At 34.5% G+C, this 19,979-nt stretch overlaps 1 protein-coding gene across 1 annotated transcript in view; it reads left to right on the top strand.

The window, feature by feature from the left end:
- fdxr (ferredoxin reductase) overlaps positions 1-19,979 on the top strand; it is a 33,591-nt gene that overhangs the window by 4,770 nt on the left and 8,842 nt on the right. Inside the window, exons 3-9 of the mRNA XM_083556591.1 lie at positions 3,572-3,667; positions 6,171-6,293; positions 6,392-6,505; positions 7,342-7,443; positions 7,796-7,903; positions 10,772-10,856; positions 19,687-19,868. Coding sequence (XP_083412717.1) covers positions 3,572-3,667; positions 6,171-6,293; positions 6,392-6,505; positions 7,342-7,443; positions 7,796-7,903; positions 10,772-10,856; positions 19,687-19,868 — 810 coding nt within the window. The remainder of the gene's footprint in view (positions 1-3,571; positions 3,668-6,170; positions 6,294-6,391; positions 6,506-7,341; positions 7,444-7,795; positions 7,904-10,771; positions 10,857-19,686; positions 19,869-19,979) is intronic.

Raw genomic sequence — 19,979 nt, forward strand, 5'->3', positions numbered from 1 at the left:
TATCTCAAGAAAATCTATAATGCGCTAGAGACCAAGCACATATTTTATTGCATAGAAACAGAAATAAACTATTCGACTGAACAAATTGTCCTTTTCATGTAAGCAAGACACTATAAAAAAGGTTAATGTTTTCAGGAAAGCAAGCTCAAGCATTTGCTTGAGTTTCCCAGAATATAATTAACGCTTCTATAAAGCAGTGTAAAACCAGTAAGAGGATCTTAAAAACAGTTTCAGATGATGCAATGAGGGGATCTGAGAGTTGGTGCAATGTGTTTTCTTCATTTTATATACTTCTTCCTCATGTCAAGTCAGCGGCATGAGAAAACGGGTCTAAATTTGAAAACGTTCTGTGTTCTTTTTACTACTAGCATTCAGAGCCCTTATAAGTAACTTAGCTATATTGTATAAGTTGCTTTGTATTACTAAGGGATTTTCTAGCTACTAACCGGTTCCTTATTTTAGTGTCAGCATTTAAAATATTTAACATTTATTTTTTATTAATTAAATGGTGCACAAGAGACGGTGGGAACTGTCTCTGCAAATAGTGCACACAAATATTCACAAACATTTGCATTAGTGTATGTCGGGTACCAAGAAAGCTTTCTGCTTTTGAATGGCACAGAAGAGCTCAAGTCAGCACTGAGTTGAAGGCCTGTTTGGACCCTTGAATGAGTTCCTCAGAAGTCATCATTTTAGCACTGATGAATAAGTAAAGCAGGCTGTCCTAGGATGGTGCAGGTGTACTTTTAAATCTTTCCACCCATACTGTCCAGGCATTAGTTCATCGCTGGGATAAGTGTATAAATGTAGCAGGGGAGTACCGGTAAGTAAAAAAAAAAAAAAAAAGTTTCCACTATTTGAAATTAGATCTTTTTTTTTTTTTTATCTTATAAGTCCCGGTTTGATTTAAACACCCCTTATATGTATGTATGCATGTATGTGTACAAATATACAGTTAGAAACGCATCAACCCTTTTAATTACCGTATTTTCCGGACTATAAGCCGATACTTTTTCCCCACTCTTTGAACCCCGCGGCTTAAACAACGAACCCCATGACATTAGACCAATGAAACTCTTTATATTAAATCAGATGCGCTCCCACTGAATCGGGCCGCACCACATCATAAATATGGATGATGTTCCTCTGACGTTTGACCTGCCGCTCACTCGGACTGTCTGCAGGAAATGTGAATCATTTGTCACGCTGAAAACAACCGGGCATGAAAAAACACACTTCACCTGTGTTCTGAGCTGCACGGCATCAGGAGAAAAGATTCACCGATGGTGATTTTTAAACGCACGATGATGCCAATAGAAAAACTCTTGAGAGAAATAGTTGTGAAAGGAAGAAGGAAGACAGTGAACAATGGCTTTCTTGGTAGGCTACTGTTTAGATACAAGCCGTGTAACAGACACTGTCTTTCATTAAAGCCTGTGTAAAGTTCATTAGTTTCAATGTATTCATTGAACATTCATCATAAAATGTGTTTTGCTTCAGTAATGGCCACCTCCAAAATCTATGTTCATGGAGGTCTCCCGAGTCAGATCTACATTTTTTTTTTATATTATTCTGATCTATCTTTATTATGTTCTATTTCCGAAAATAATATATTTATATTATTGTTTTATATTTCTAAAACAAAGTCTAAACAACTAAATTTTTTCTTTCTCTTTATTTAGCGCATGAGAGTTGATTATGAGCCCAGGAGGAGATTAAATTCACAATTAGTTTTTATTTGTATAGCACTTTTAACAATAGATATTGCCTAAAAACAGCTTTACACTGATAAAGCGGTAATAAAAGAATTTTTATGATACTTGTGATTGTAAGTTTATACCTGTGACTGTAGAAAAACTCCTTGCTAAAAGGAAATGCCATGTGGAAGAAACCTTGAGGGGAACCAGACTTAAGAGAATCCATCCTCATCTGGGTGGCACCAAATTTCCATTCATTACATTTACATTGTTGTTGAGGTGTTTTGTGGTGCAGGCTGTAAAATGCAACCTTTGGTCCTGATCATTTGTTGTAGACTGTTGACATTAACTGCACCCACATGGATTCTATTAAACTGAAACAAATGGAAGAGAAACTTCAAAGAATTCAGAAGACATTTTTCCAGAAGAAAAGGCAGGAATGCAGTTTGGCAGGAAGGCAGTAAAACCTATAGCCTGTTTTTCCTTTTGTTAACCTCTATTCATTTTGTAATAAACTACATATATAAAGTTGCACACCTGTACATGCTTTTGTCCTTCACTGTAGGGTTGATAGTGTTGCCAGATTTAGCGTTGGAAGACCTTTTTTTTTTGTTTTTAAACTGTATTCAACCAGTTTGTAACATCATTATTTGACTTTTGATACACAATAGTGAATATAGGTGAATACTTGTGCAACTTGTACAAATAATATTCACTGCCTTACTGCCTGTCCCACTGCGGTATTAAGAACAGTTTAAGTCTGTATATGAACATGAATATAGACATTCTGGGCCACCCGAATGAGGATGGGTTTACTTTTGATTCAGGTTTCTCTCAAGTTTTTTTCCTCAAACCATCTCAATAAGCTTTTCCTGGCCACAGTCGCCACCTACTTGCTCATTAGGAATAAACCTAAAATGAACACATTTATAGGCACTAAACTTACACATTCAAATGTTATTACCATGTCCATTGTTTTAAGTGCTCTATGAATACAACTGAATTGAATTGTATATGTAGGTTAATCTTACCATGGCTGTTCTAATCCTAAATGCTGATCAGTGATACATGCTATTGTGGTTATGGATTCATGTAAATGGTTTTATATTACTTTTTTTTTCCTAGTTAAATGCTAGCATGACCGCAGTAGCAAACAGGTGCATATTTAAGGTTTTAGTGAGCTAAAAAAAAAAGTGATGAATGTTGTACAAGTGGCATTTCCGAGATCAGAAACGGAAAAAGTAGCCATACAGCGGTAATATTACAGGCAAAAAAAAAAAAAAAAAACAGCTCTCTTAATATATAGGTGAAATAAAGCAGTGAAATGGCAGCAAAACTTTGCAATAACATACTTGAGATGTCCAAATACTTCTGGCACTGACTGACCAAACTTGAAATGAGGCAGCGAAACTTTACCTCTCATATTCATTACCTCTCATATTATAGTATTAAAAATAATGCATTCATTTGTCAGTGTTAAAAGTGTGTCCAGTCACTTTCGATTCTGTGAAGGAATTGCAAATCCCATTGCAGGAATGTGTACACAAAAAAGTACACGTAGTTCCTGAACAATGTATTCAATTCATTTTGTTAAAACATCATGGATTTAAGCTATGAGTCTACACTTCGATCCCATCTTGATTGTTCTTATTTTAAATCCATTTTGGTGCAGTTACAGGGTCAACATTATGAAATTGGTGTCACTGTCCAGATACTTGTGGACCTGACTGTATACAGTTGTGTTAAATATGATTTTGGTAATTAGGTCATTCTTTATTTATATTCAATTTCAAAGAAAAGTAAAATAACAGTTTAATCATTCAGCAGTGATCTGTTTGTGGAATATTTCTAAGTGCATGTGTGCTGTCTCTCAGGCCAGGAGTGACATGGTTGTGGATATCTACGAGCGTCTGCCTGTTCCATTTGGCCTGGTTCGATTCGGGGTAGCTCCAGATCACCCTGAGGTTAAGGTTAGTTTTTTTTTTTTTTTTTTTTATGGTAGAAAATAAGCAGCAAAATAATAGTACAATAGTTCATGAAATTTCAGTGCATTGAACTGTCTTTATGGTTGGCACACATCCACATACTTATACTTATTATTAGTGAAACCAAACTGAACATAGAGCATGAAGACAAAATATGCTTGTAAATGTTTTAAAGTAAGTTAAGGTTAATTTAAATTACGGTAATTATCAGGACACAAAACGGAACTTTCGCTGTTTTCGCTGAAGTGTGCCATATTCAGTGATTAAAAATAATTTTTTGGTGAAGTAAAAATTAATAAATAATAAAAAGTAATAAAATGTTATCTGAGAACAGAAGGGATGTCGTGAATAAATGTCTGTTACGTTGACGGATTTAATTTAGTCTTTTTATATTTATTTATATAAATGTTATTAATAAAAATGGTCAAACAGAAATACATTAATCGAATGTTAGCAAAATTAGTGCTGTTAAAATGAATTTTAGCTCTTGTGTGTGTGTGTGTGTATATATATATATATATATATATATATATATATATATATATATAAGGGATGCACCGAATATTCGGCCGCCGAAAATGGCCCAAAAGTGCATTTTTGGTTTTCGGCCGAAAGACTTTGATCACCGAAAAAACACGACCGAAACAGTTTGTTGTGATGACGCAAACAGAAACCGCTGCCTGCACGTGCATGTCTAAAACAACATGTCTGCGGTGTGGACGTGTTTCAGTATATCTGAGAAAGACCCACGGATAGCGATGTGCAAAACATGTAATGCCGAAATTCCGTCTGTAAAGACTTTCTCCACGTCGGGTTTAATTTATCACCTGAAATCCAAACATCCCGATCGCTATGCTGAATATGAGAGAAACGCGGCACAGAAAAGCAAAACCCCTCCGAGCACGCGCACTCCGTCTGTGGCGGACGTTTTTAAAAAGGCAGGAAGTTTCCCAGTGATATTGTTGTATCTTTAAGCAGTTGCACTTGTTCTGAATGCACTTTATTTTTATTAAATAACTTATTTAACTTTACAACCTTTCAGCAGGACAGAGGGACTGTACATTATTATTTAATGTACACATGAATGCATTTAAGTTAAACATTTAAGTTTGAATTTTAATTAATTTTATCCTGTGCATTGTTGCAATGTGCTATAAATAAATATTTTCATAATTTGTAATTGATTTATTCTTTGAAACTTTAATATTTAATTTATGCAATTGAAATGCCTTGATTTTAGTAAGGTTAGTACACAGTCATAGCCATAAATGCAATGGTAATAATAATTGGCATAATTTCTTTCGGTGTTTCGGTTTCGGCCAAGAATTTTCATTTCGGTGCATCCCTAATATATAATAATCATATTTTTACTTTCACCACAAACCATATTAAATGATAAAAGTTTTAGTCACATTTTGACTTAAATGTTTTACTGGAGGTGTGAAATATTTAATAGCAGAATTATATTATTGTTTGAGTGTAATCAGGTATGATTGATTGATTGATTAATATGCTTGACATTTCAACCCTTGCCAATATACCTGCACATCCTGTGTGTTGTTTGATATATTGCAGTTTAATCACTTTTAATACCACAGATAAAATGATAGTACAGACTTTAGAAATATATGTAGCTCAGTCTGTTTATATTTCTAAATCACAGTGGATTGTGCTTTATATAGGGAAAAAATTATATATATATATATATATATATATATATATATATATATATATATATATATATATATATGAGTGCAGTAATTCTCTCATTCATTTCGAGGCAAATAATTTTTATGTATGTCTCATCATAACTGAGGCAACAAATTAGAGAATAATAATAAAAATTTAGATTTCCCTGGTGGTCTAGTGGTTAGGATGCGTTGCTCAAGCCAGTGCACTCTTAGTGCCGGTCCCAAGCCCGGATAAATGGGGGGTTGCGTTAGGAAGGTCATCCAGCGTAAAAACGTGCCAAATCAAACATGTGGAGGATCCGCTGTGGCGACCCCTAATGGGAAAAGCCGAAAGAAAGTTAAATTTTTTATAAAAATTTTGATTCACTTTTACCAAAAAAAAGATAAATCACACTCTCTACAATTCTAATAATAATTAAAAACGTTTAAGAAGCGACCACATTATTGTAGTGTTAAAAAATATATACTGTAGACTTCGTAGATACTCTTTTTTTCATGAGGAAATCCTTAATTCTTATTGATGAGCTTAAACCCAGGATTTATGAGATTAAGAGTCATGAACATAAGCATATCAGAATCAGGTTTATTGGCCAAGTGTGATGTCAGACACAATGGATTTGGTTCCAGCTGTTGGTGCCTCTCAAAAGTACAGACATTAATAACATAATAAATTTTGCTTCGATTATACAAGACAAAACAGACTATATGAGAGAATACAAGACAATATCGACAATACAAGTATTAAATATTTGTATGGTTAACAATTATTTTTTCCCCTTTTTTCCATTTTATTTTAGAATGTCATTAACACATTCACACAGACGGCCCAGCATGAACGCTGTTCATTCTTTGGCAATGTCGGTGTAGGTATGGACGTCAGCGTGGAGGAACTAAAGAATGCCTACCACGCGGTTGTACTTGTGAGAATTATTTTATACTTTTATTGCTTTATATTTTCAGGTGCTCAAATCCATTTTCCAATTCCTCATTTAGACATGCTTGCTTTGTATTTGTTCAGAGTTATGGGGCAGATTGGAATCGGTCTATGAGAGTGTCTGGAGAAAGTCTTGAAGGTGTGTTCTCAGCCAGAGACTTTGTGGGATGGTACAATGGACTTCCAAGCAACCAAGAGGTAATAATTAACTGCCATTTCAACAGTGCACTAGAGCATTAATCTCGAGCAAACCAATATTTATCATCTATGTAATTCATTTACTTCTTAATTAAAAGTTAAAAGTAACACTTAAACCACTAAGTAAGTAGCCTCCAGGGTCATGTTTCAAATTTGAACATCACTTGAGAGTCACTGTCTAAATGGTGGCTCACATGGTCTTCCTGTGTCTATTTGAGCTTCTAATTTATTTTACAGGTTTTTGTTCATTATTATTTTAATTTATTTTTACTCTAACCTGCTCCACATAATCCACTTGGTAGATTGGCTATGAACAGAACAAAAGTGGATACAGATGTTGCAGTTTCAGATTTGTCCCCTTTTTTTTAGATTTTAGGTGGTGCCACAAAACCTCCTTGTGTCTGAGATTGTGATTTTATGAGCATAGGGTGGGTGTCATCAGTAGACAAACATGATATTTGATGTAATAAAGAGTAAATGTAATAATTATTTGTTTCATGCTTTGTTATATACTGTATTTCATTGGCTCTGTACATGTACTCTGCACAATGACAAAGTTTAATATAAAATTAATATAATATAATATAATATAATATAATATAATTGCCTTTGATGGATTGTGTGTATGTCTGTGTGTGTCTGTCTTTGTCTGCATGTCTGTGTGTCTGTGTGTGTCTTTTGCTGTATTTGCATAAAAATTTTCCCAGAAATTGGACAGGGCAAAAACAAACCATATTTCTTCTATGCAACAGATCTAAATAAATGAACATGTAATAGCCTTTACAGAAAACTTTTCAGACAACCTGCTGTTGGTTTGGTTCATGTTTCTCATGCAGTTGTGTCCGGATCTGAGCTGTGAGAAAGCTGTGGTTCTGGGACAGGGAAACGTGGCACTGGATGTTGCCAGAATCCTCTTGTCTCCACTGGATTATTTACAGGTGGCTGCACAACACATAATACATAGAAGCTTTCATTAACAATAAGAAATAATTTAGAAATATCAGTGAATCAACCGGGTACTAGTTTTATATTTTCATGTGATTCATTTATTAAAAAAAAGTGTAATTATATCATGGTTTGAATTTCAGATCTTTCCTAAATCAATGAATGCTCTTGGACACATTTCTCTCTTTACACAGCACCTGTGGTTGAACTTTTACAAGGCGACTCTAGCAAAGAGAAAAAAAGATGAATATATATTTTTGCCAAAAGCAGTAAAGCTGACTTTACTCACATGTCCTAAAGAGAGGGGTGAATAAAAGTCTTATTGGGTGTATTTTTTTTGGGCAGAAAACCGACATTACTGAACAGGCCCTGCAGTCTCTCAGAGCCAGTCGGGTGAACAGAGTGCTGATTGTTGGAAGAAGAGGACCTCTCCAAATTGCATGTACCATAAAGGTACAGTATAAGAGTTTGTCATTGTCAGCATTTATTTTTCCTCTTTCTTTTTGTCAAAATCTCTGCCTCTTTTTCACTCTATTTCAATTTATATTTTTTCTATTTGGCTTATTCATATTCTCTTCATAAAAAAAACAAAAAAAAAAACCTATATTTTTCCATTTCATTTTGCAAGATTCATCATTCCTCATTATTTTTGCCAATAGTTTTATGTAAGTGGCCTAATTCCTTATATATAACCTCTTTATATATAACTTTTTCAGTCTCAAGCAAAATTTGTGCCTTTTTTATTTGTTTGTTTGGTGAGTTTTTTTTATTTATTTATTTATTTATTTATTTTTTTAAGACATGAAGCATTTAAAAGCCTTGATAGACCCAAACTTGTTTTTGATTACCCTTGCGGGATAAATAAGTTTTGAGGTTTCAGGTCACAGCTTGTTTTAGTTATTGAAACATGTGGCATCCAGAGCTAGACATACAGACTCTTATGTCACTGTCTAAAGATTAGCTGTCTCAAGACTAATGTTTGAGTACAACATTACATGATTTTCCATGAAGCTTTTCTTCTGGAATTACACGCTATAAACATAAGGAATACTATACCAACCCGTCCCAACCAAATATTAAGTGGAATGTAACCTGTCTTCTGTCTCATCTTCTGTCCTTATAGTTAGAATCTAAATTTAAACAAGATTTCTGTTTCTGTATATAGTGCATTATTCAATTGTCTGTTTTACTTATATTTTGTTATATTATGTCTGTACTTTCTGCACTGAATAGACTATAAACAGTGTTGGGCAATGTTACTTTTAAAAGTAATGCATTACAATATTGAGTTACTCCCCAAAAAAGTAACTAATTACATTACTTAGTTACTTTTTATGGAAAGTAATGCGTTATATTACTTTTGCGTTACTTGTATCTCTTTCACGCCTTACAGGTGTAACAGGTGTAATATAGATAATTGCCATTAAGAAATAAGTTATATTAGGGAAAAAGACATGTCTTAAACATTTAAAATGCTTAATAACTTTTTAGAGAACAATAATAAGAACAATAATAAGATGATTGACTAACTTTTGACCACAAGGCTGAACACTTTCCAGTCGCGCTTCTGTACACTGTTTTTCAATCTGCCTTCGCCGTCAGAAATGTAACTATCGTTCGTGTATATAAGGTTGAGGGTGTGGGCTGCACACCGGTGATGTGGAGGGAGAACATACCTTTCACTGTCATCACATAAAACATCGTGCAATTTTGTAAAAATGACCTCGCCCTCGTCTACATCATTCTCTGCTTCATTACCAGCTTGAAACATTCTGAACGCTTTTACAAAGTTCGTGCTATTATCAGTGACCGTGGCAGTTTATCTTTCCACAAAGAACAAATGAGCTGTGAATTTGCTCTCTAGCTCCGCTGCGATGGTATCGTACATGTCTCCCACAGAAAACTTTTATTCTGAGCAGTCAATAGAGCTGCAGTGGTGGAAAGTCGGCAAAAGTTTTCTGCCTCCATTTCCATATATGCAACATTGCATATTGTTGCATATATTCAACATTATACACACGCACGCACGCACGCACGCACGCACGCACGCACACACACACACACATCTGTTGTGCTGTGCTTTGCATGCAGATGTTTTTTTTTTTTTTTTTTTTGAAGTGGTATTTTTTGTACTTGACAAGAGCTTTTCACCAACACATAATCTACACTTAACCATTATTCCTTTCTCCTTTTCCTCAACTATTTCAAAATAATAAGAATACTTCCATCACAGTAATGTAATTCTCTGGTTTGCCATCTCCGCTTCTGACCAGCTTCTGTTCCTGCGGTTTGCACGTCTGAGTGCGCGATTCTATGTGACTACGTTCATTTTAATTCAGTATTTATTTTTTTATGCAAAATAATTTAACTGAAAAGTAACTCGCATTACTTTAAAAAAAAAAGTAACTCAGATATTAATGTGTAAATTTATAAAGTAATGCGCTACTTTACTCGTTACTCCAGAAAAGTAATATTATTACGTAACGCACGTTACTTGTAACGCGTTACCCCCAACACTGACTATATATGGACTAGAATGTCTATTTATTACAGATAAATGATGTTGAGGTGTGCAGTGATGGTGACCAGAAGCAAACTGTAGTCAATGTAGATGCTACTTGTCAATGTAGCAGACTGTTGACATTTACTAAAGTCCAAATCCTGAGATTTGAGTCCAAATCATGATTCTTCCAGATCTACTTCTTGACCTAAGAAAAACCTACTGATAAAAGACTTGACTAAATAAATGTTTTTTTAGCCTTAACTTGATCACTGAGAATGTGTCTGAGTCCTGAACACTAATTGGAAGGTTGTTCCATAACTGTGGGGCTTTATAAGAGAAAGATCTGCCTCCTGCTGTAGTCTTTATTAGTTGAGGTACCAACAAATAGCCTGCACCTTTTGATCTAAGTAGTTGTGGGGGATCATAATGATAAAGTATTTCACTCAGATACTGCAGTTAAGTGCTTTAAACGTCAGTAGTAGTATTTTGTAAACGATGCGAGATTTAATTTGGAGCAGTGTAGACTGATTAAAACAGGGGTGATGTGGTTATATTTTCTAGATCTAGTGAGGACTCTTGCTGCTGCATACTGAACTAACTGAAGCTTATTTATGCACTTTCTTGAACATCCAGACAGTAAAGTGTTACAGTAGTCTAATCTATATGTTACAAAAACATGAACTAGTTTTTCTGCATCCTGTAAGGGCATCATATTTCTAATTTTATAAATATTTTTAAGGTGACAGAAATATTCCTTTAGTGTGTAAATATACTTTATAAAGGTTATAAAGCTGTTTCTGTTTCTGATTTTCTTTCAGGAAGTGAGAGAAATGATTAACCTGCCTGAAACTAAAGCTGACATGCTCCCATGTGACTTTGAGGGTATAGCTGAGGTTTTGAAAGGTATGTGCACTAAACACAGACATACTTAAACATACTTACATACTTACTCCACATAAATATTAACTTGAGCATATAAAACAATGAACCATTACATTTCACATAAACATGTAAAGTTCTTGTGCGTTGTGTGATCCCCAGACTTGATCTGATTACTTGAAGTAAACTGGATAAACAACATTGGTGTAATTTAAAACTATAACTGCTACAATTCATCATGACAATAAATTTAGGCATGTCGTGTCAAGCACTTTTGAACCGAGTTGCCTTTTTTTCATATTTACAACTGTTTCAAAGCTTTGTGAAAGATGCATAGATAGTAAAGGCTTAAGTGGTGTTAAACTTGATAACGTCATGTAATTGACAAGCCGGTAAAAGTTCACTAAATCTAAATAAAGAATAAATGTGTTTGCAGCAGAGGTGGCAAAAGTACACACCTCCATCACTTAAGTAGAAGTACAGATACTCTACAGATGTTTTAAAATACTAAAATACTAAAGTTGAAGTACTGACTGCACTTTTTTTACTCAAGTTACAGCAAAACTCTGACAAAAAGTAAAAATGTAGCAAAAAGTAGCCATTACTACTACCTGTTTTAGTGTAACGCTGGTATTGGGACCTCACATCATATTAATATAAGGGCTGTCAAGCGATTAAAATAAAAAATTTATCGCAATTAATCACATGATTGTCATCACATGATTAATCGCAACTTATTCGCACATTTTTTTTTTATCTGTTCTAAATGTACCTTGAATTAATACTTTCCAATTTTTTTTTTATCCTCTAATCAACATGAGCATGGAGAAATATGGATGCTTTATGCAAGTGTATGTTTATTATTAGTGAAACCATAATCAGCATAGAGCATGAAGACCAAATATTCTGTATGTTTTAAAGTAATTATGGTGTTTTAAATTACATAAATCATCAGGACACCAAACCTTTGCTATGTTTCAACACCAACAGTTAATAAGGTGATAACGGAGAAACTGTACCACTTCTAACTTTCATACAGATTTCATAATCAGAGAATATTTATTATTAAGGATATTATTGAGAATATTTGATGTGGGTTATTTGAAAGTAGACATTTCCAGTTTTCTATTCATATATTTATTCATGTCTGTGTGGCAAATATTCACTAAGATTCAAGTTGTTTTATTTATTTCTCTGAAGAGAGATGACCGAGACGGCAAAAAGTGCAAGCTATCTGTTTTCTTTATTTTACACAAGCACAGAGTTTTGTTGTTATGAGTGTATACAAATAAAGGTAGAACATTTACAGTTTCGAATGATGTATTGCTCTTATCTGTACGATCAGTATGATCAAATTGACATAGTTAGTTAAATCTGTTTCGCCGTTATGATGACAAAATGCCACAAAAATGTCGTAGATTTTGTGCATCATGATCATGAAACCTCAGTAAAATCATTCAGTTTAGTGATTAAAAATTATTTTTTATATATATATATACACAGTGAAGAAAATAAGTATTTGAACACGCTGCTATTTTGCAAGTTCTCCCACTTAGAAATTATGGAGGGGTCTGAAATTGTCATCGTAGGTGCATGTCCACTGTGAGAGACATAATCTAAAAAAAAAATCCAGAAATCACAATATATGATTTTTTAACTATTTATTTGTATGATACAGCTGCAAATAAGTATTTGAACACCTGAGAAAGTCAATGTTAATATTTGGTACAGGAGCCTTTGTTTGCAATTACAGAGGTCAAACGTTTCCTGTAGTTTTTGATGCTACCACCCCCATGCTTTACAGTAGGGATGGTACTCATCATTCTTCTTCCTCCAAACACGTTTAGTGGAATTATGACCCAAAAGTTCTATTTTGGTCTCATCTGACCACATGACTTTCTCCCATGACTCCTCTGGATCATCCAAATGGTCAGTGGCAAACTTAAGACGTGCCTGGACATGTGCTGGTTTAAGCAGGGGAACCTTCCGTGCCATGCATGATTTCAAACCATGACGTCTTAGTGTATTACCAACAGTAACCTTGGAAACGGTGGTCCCAGATCTTTTCAGGTCATTGACCAGCTCCTCCCGTGTAGTTCTGGGCTGATTTCTCACCTTCCTTAGGATCATTGAGACCCCACGAGGTAAGATCTTGCATGGAGCCCCAGTCCGAGGGAGATTGACAGGCATGTTTAGCTTCTTCCATTTTCTAATGATTGCTCCAACAGTGGACCTTTTTTCACCAAGCTGCTTGGCAATTTCCCCGTAGCCCTTTCCAGCCTTGTGAAGGTGTACAATTTTGTCTCTAGTGTCTTTGGACAGCTCTTTGGTCTTGGCCATGTTAGTAGTTAGATTCTTACTGATTGTATGGGGTGGACAGGTGTCTTTATGCAGCTAACGACCTCAAACAGGTGCATCTAATTTAGGATAATAAATGTAGTGGAGGTGGACATTTTAAAGGCAGACTAACAGGTCTTTGAGGGTCAGAATTCTAGCTGATAGACAGGTGTTCAAATACTTATTTGACGCTGTATCATACAAATAAATAGTTTAAAAATCATACATTGTGATTTCTAGATTTTTTTTTTTTAGATTATGTCTCTCACAGTGGACATGCACCTACGATGACAATTTCAGACCCCTCCATGATTTCTAAGTGGGAGAACTTGCAAAATAGCAGGGTGTTCAAATACTTATTTTCCTCACTGTGTATATATATATATATATATATATATATATATATATATATATATATATATATATATATATATATATATATATATATATATATATATATAATGTGTATATGTGTGTGTGTAAAGAAAGGACATTATGGATAAACAAATGTGTTCTGGTCAAACAAAAATGCGTGCTGCATCAATCACGCAAATTTGTGCAGTTATTACAGCGTTAATTTTGACAGCCCTAATTAATATATTAATACAAAACGTTTCACAAATTTTGTTACCTAATAAATGTATCCAGACCAACCATGTAAAACACAATCAGAGAAAAGATGATGATCAGGTGATCAGGAATGTTTCTGTTCTCAGTCATGTTTCCATCTCTGACTCCCTCTGTCTCATCCACATTAACCCCATACTTCTTGTGGCCTTTTGCATTTCTCATTGCCTCCTTAACTAGCCTACGTCTGTGGTGTGTAGGGATAGGCAGATTGATCCTGAAGTATCGATATTTTATTTAAGATAGATCAATCCTATCTTTTTTTTAAACAAGTGACCAGAATATTTAATGATATTAACATGCTATATTGTATATAAATATTAATAATACTTATTTTTATAATAGGAATGTCAATGGGAACTTTATCTTCTGCTTTATCTTCTGCTGTACCAACGCTTATCATGACAGTGTTCCCTCACTCAGTCAGAGCACAGTTGGCACAGGTTTAAGCATAATCTGTGAAGAAAAAGAAATGTGCTAATACCACAGATTTGACAAAGCATGTAAAAGTAAAACAACCTATAGAGCACGACTGAGTACAGCTGAGGAGAGCAGAGGAAGCAAACAGACACGACCCCCATCTTCTGACTTGAGACGGGATTTTTTTAGCCGAATCATTTCAGAGCGCTATACGTTATACCATACAGATTGTTTCAGACATGTTTTATGTGGATCAGAATATTACACTGCATATAAGTATTAATATTTCAACTGGACATTTTTTTTTTAACAGTAATATTTTTATTTAAACATTTTATACATATTTCATAGAGGTATCATTATCGACGATACTTGTCTTGAAAGTACTTGGTATCGGATCGAAATGAAAATTATTGGTATCTCCCATCCATAGTGGTGTGTGAGAGCCAGGAAATTATACACCAGCAGTAGATTGAAAAAGCCTTTGCAATGAGAGGAAATGGGTTGATGGGCTGAAAACGATGATAAAAAATAGACATTTTACCAAATGAATTAAAACAAAAGTTACGAGTCTGTTTAAAAAATTTAAGAAGTAGAAAGTACAGGATGTTGTGTAAAAATGTAATGAGTGAAAGTAAAAATAAATAAAGTACTGGAACCAGAAAAATCTACTTAAGTACAGTAACAAAGTATTTGTACTTTGTTACTTCCCACCTCTGGTTTGCATCATTGTTGTTGGAACAGCTTCTGTCTGTCTACAAGTCTAATCCCAGGGCCAGTAATAAAACAAATATCATGGAAAATATGGTCCAGTGACCAAGTCTAGACAGTGAGTAGTTTAATAATGAAGCATATTAGAGGGAAATGACAAAAATGATTTTGGATGCAACACTGCTATTTGGATGTAACACTGCTTCTAGTTAGAATAAAAGCTTCTCATTTTTCCCCTTCAATGCTTAAAAGCTTCAAGGGCACTTCTTTGGTTTTCATGATAGCAAGACTGATCTGATCTGCCGTTTTATCCAGGAATGATATAAAAAGAAAATATTATTCTGGGGATGCCTGGTAAATTATTTCATTTTATTTCTGTAGAAAATGAGCAACTGAGAGGGAACCTTTTTAGCTTTATTACAAAAGAAGGATGCTGAGTAATTTGGCAAAAATATTTATTATGCCTTTGACTTTGCTAAAAACTGCAGATTTACCTGATCATTGGCAAATTAATAAAATTATAAAAATTGTTCTTTTAAACATCTCTTCCAAGCCCCTATAAAATCGGATGAAATTGATCTTCATGCGGTTTTCTTGAATAGTGTCAGTATATATTTATATAATAAATCACACCATCTATATACAGACTAAACATTGTAGTCATGGCAAGGGTTTGGCAGATTTGCAGACTAGAACAGTGGCTTAACTGTTCTGAGCTAAATTTATTTTTCTTTTCCTTTTTTTTTTTTTTTTTTTTTTTTTTTTTTTTTTTTTTTTTGGAGTAAATTGAACGGCAGGTACTACATAAAACCTCTTTCTCCTCACATGGATTTCACCTATGGTTTCCATTACGTATATTCTTTATAAGAGATCTATTCAGGGTTTTTTTTTAATGAAGGCCTAGTGTACCTTTCAGGAACAATGTTGTTGTACTGGTTTTGTATCATTTAGTTCATTTCAGCCATACCAAACTTTTATAGTAAAAGGTACAGTGTTTCTGAGAATTACAAAATAAAAGATTTCTGAACATTTAAAATATACTTTCTTTTTTTAAATAAAGTTAAATTCAACTCACTATACTCTCAATATATGTCACTATCTCAGTATAATTTCCAGACTCATTATGCAATATGTGCAACATAACCACTGTACAGGGAATGGAAAACAATGTGGTGCATATTAGCATTACAAAAGGAAATATGGTTAAGTCAAATACATTGATTAAATAATTATAGGTGAGTAGTTTGACATCAAGGTAATAGGTACATACTTGCAGTCTTCATATTATGTGAGAAGACCTACCGTAATTTTCGGACTATTAAGCGCACCCAAATATACGCCGCACCCACTGAATTTTACAAAGATTTTTATTGTCTACACTGTGTAATGAACTTTACACAGGCTTCAACGAAAGACAGTGACTGTTACACGGCTTGTATCTAAACAGTAGCCTACCAAGAAAGTCATTGTTCACTGTCTTCCTCCTTCCTTTCACAACAATTTCTCTCTCGAGTTTATCTTTTGGCATCATCGTGCGTTTAAAAATCCCAATCGGTGAAGCTTTTCTCCCGATGCCGTGCAGCTCAGAACACAGGTGAAGTGCGTTTTTTTTCATGCCCGGTTGTTTTCAGCTTGCCGAATGATTCGCATTTCCTGTAGACCAGGGGTGTCGAACTCAAATTCACAGTGGGCCAAAATTAAAAACTGGGACGAAGTCACGGGCCAAAAACAATATTTATTAAAAAATTTACTGCAGTTGTGCATGTTTTTCATCTCTCCAGATGTGAAATGTTTAACCTTTTCATATGGAAACAAACTTAAATTTTGCATAAACATTGAATCTGAAACAACCAAAGTTTAATATTATAAACACATTAGAAATTAAAATACAATTGAAATAAAACACACATCAGTGGTATTAGTTTCTTATTATGTCTCTCTTTCTCTCTCTCTCTCTCTCTCTCTCTCTCTCTCTCTCTCTCTCTCTCTCTTTCTCTCTCTCTCTCTCTCTCTTTTCTAATTCCTTTTTTACAGGGCAACAACAAAACAACCAAAAATAATAATAATTTCCTTTATTTAAAAAAAGCAATAATTCAACCTTTAACAGTTCATTCCTTAGAAAAAGTAGAAAAAGTACATAAAGACATTCATTCGAGCTCAGTTCGCTACACTCCGATTTACTCTGATTGGTTGAAGTCAGATTCCTGCATCTCTTCTTAGATACAAGTGCATCATGTCTGAGTTTAGGCTCTGAGCTGAGGAAATCCTCAGGATTGAGTGAAGATGTTCATCAGTGAGACTCCTGAGTGGTGTTTTGTTCATCTTCATGAAAGAGAACAGTTACACACACAGATATGTGCTGGTAAACACAGAGAGCGTTTGAGCAGCTTGGGCACATGGGAAACATGGAAACTGTGCAGCACACACAGTTCAAATCTGCATTTCTGGGATTCCAAGTGGGTAAATCTCCGGGTAAATTCAGCACTGAGTACAAGGAGTTTTTCAGCGGTCTCGACTGACGCGCCCGCGCACTAACAAAGCATTCTGGGATTTGTAGTATTAGCGGTGTATGCGCTATACACTGGCGGGCAGCTCTAATACAAATTTGATATAATCTCGCGGGCCAAAAATAATTACTCGCTAAGTTTGACACCCCAGTGGGAGCGCATCTGATTACCCGTTCGGCAATTTCATTGGTCTAATGTTATGGGGCTCAGTTTTTTGCTTGTGAAACCGGGAAAACCCAGGAAAAATCCATATATTAGCCGCTACGTTGTTTAAGCCGCAGGGTTCAAAGCGTGGGAAAAAAGTAGCGGCTTATAGTCCGAAAAATACGGTACTTCTTTCAGCAGTACTTCTATGTTCTTTCCCAGGTTTAGACTGGTGGTATTCTTAGTCTATGGCTTAAACCAGCATCTGAATATATTTATTGATTGAAACTTCAAAGCACTTTTGTAAATGTAAATGCATACAATATGCTGATGTAGACAAACTATACACATAAAAGGATTGGGTCACCTGACTTTTTCAGTCATATGTGCTTCTTCCCCAAAATCTAAAATATATAGTAGAAATAACGTTATGTCTAGTGTTTGAACTTATCGTTGGTGTGATGGAAGGGAAAAACAAAATGACTGGCATTTTATGTTTGTGGCATCAAGAGCTTAAGAACCGCACAGTGAATATGATGTGATGTGTGTATGTAACAGCACTAAAGTAAGTAGTGGAGTTTGTATTTAGAACTAGAGTCTAATTTATATTTCTAAAGTTATAGTCTTTATATAAAAGTATATAGTTAAATGTAGTAATTCACAGATGAGAACTTTGACCTGCTGATCAATACAAATAAGAATTGGCCTGAGGTTGGCATGTAACCTGGTGCAGTACATACAAGTTCAAAGTTGGCATCCTGTTGCGAAATTCCTGTTGTCGTAAATGAAATGCTCGATTATTCATAGTTTTATATTTAGCAACGAAAGCAGTCTTCACGATTGATTTCCTTATGGTATGACTCATTCCAATTCAGAATCGTTTCTCAGCTAATTGGCCTTATCTAAGGAAGAAACTTGTAATTAACTTATCATTACTGAGCTAAAACAAATCTTAAAGGAAGTGCTGTATATTTTATTTTACAATCATAGGTAGTTGTCTTGTGATGCTAATGGCACTCCTTTTAATGGCTCACAGCTGTGCATTTCAAAGTGCAACAACCATGTTACACATTGAATGGAGCACTATACTTTTGTTATTCAGTTTATTCAGTGTTTTACAATAACCATGACTGGAGACTATTGGTTGTTTTTTTAAAGCACTTGAACCACCAAACTGTGATCAATCTAAACATTTGTATGCATGGTTGAGCATGTGTGGGATAGTGTGTGTATTTCCAAAACCAAGTTTACATTATAACAATGTAGTCGTTTTTTGTTTAGTTTGCTTGGTTTGTTTAGACATTTTGGTAGCTATTAATGGATTTAAAAGAGAGAGAATTTTCATAGTATCTTTCTCCTGAAATAGTAGAATATTTAAAAAGAAAAGTAAAATTTATTTGAATAGAAGTTACATAGCACTATTTTCTAGTCTCTCTATTCTAGTCTCACTATCTGTCTGTCTGTCTGCCTGTCGGTCTGCCCATCTACATATCAATCATTCTCTTTCAACATAGAAATGGGGTTTTGTTACAGTTGGAAACAAAATGGAAAAGAACATAAATGGACAATACCTTGTTTCTGCACTGTTTCTAGGTCCCTGTTTAAATATAAGCAAATGTGTGAGCTTGATCAGTGGAACTGCTCAGAGTCTCCTCATGGATTTAAACAAATATTGTAAAAGGAGCCATAATATTTTTTTTTCCACAAACCTAATGACAGTTCATGCCAGCTCGAGTGCATACCATCATTAAAACAGACCCAAAAGGGAACAAACAAAATTAAAACACGTCAGTACTTTTTTTTACTATTTTACTATTTTGTAATGAAAATTGTTGTATTCACTTAGAAAATAATGCAAAATGGATGCATTTTTACTAATGCTCTTAGACCTTTGGACCCACTGCATTCTGTATTCTTATTCAGTATATAGTGTATTGTATCTGTATATGTATTGTACCATATTACACTGTTTTATTAAGGTGTAATTTTGTTGTTGTTTTAGAACGATTTATTTTCTCTACTTTGACTGACCCTTTGCCTTTAAACATGTTTTTTACAGCAAAACTGTAGCCTAATTTATAATCTTGTGTGTGTTTCTGTTCATGTAGGTCTTCCCAGGCCCCGGAAGAGACTAACTGAGTTGATGCTGAACACATTAAAAGTAAATAAAGTGGGACAAAATACATGTAAACATTGGGGTTTTCGTTTTTTGCGTAGTCCTGTGGAAGTGCTTCCAGATGCAGATGGGAAAAAAGTAGCAGGGATTCGTTTAGCTGTTAACAAGCTTGAGGTGAGTATTTCTTAGTGGTGTAACGGTACATGTATTCGTACCAAACCCTTTCGATACAGGACCGGAGAAAAAATGTCTTTTAGAAAAAGTAGTTATTAAATGTAAAATGTA

This window comes from Silurus aristotelis (assembly GCF_946808225.1).
Source record: "Silurus aristotelis genome assembly, chromosome: 12".
In the NCBI taxonomy this organism is placed as follows: Eukaryota; Metazoa; Chordata; class Actinopteri; order Siluriformes; family Siluridae; genus Silurus; species Silurus aristotelis.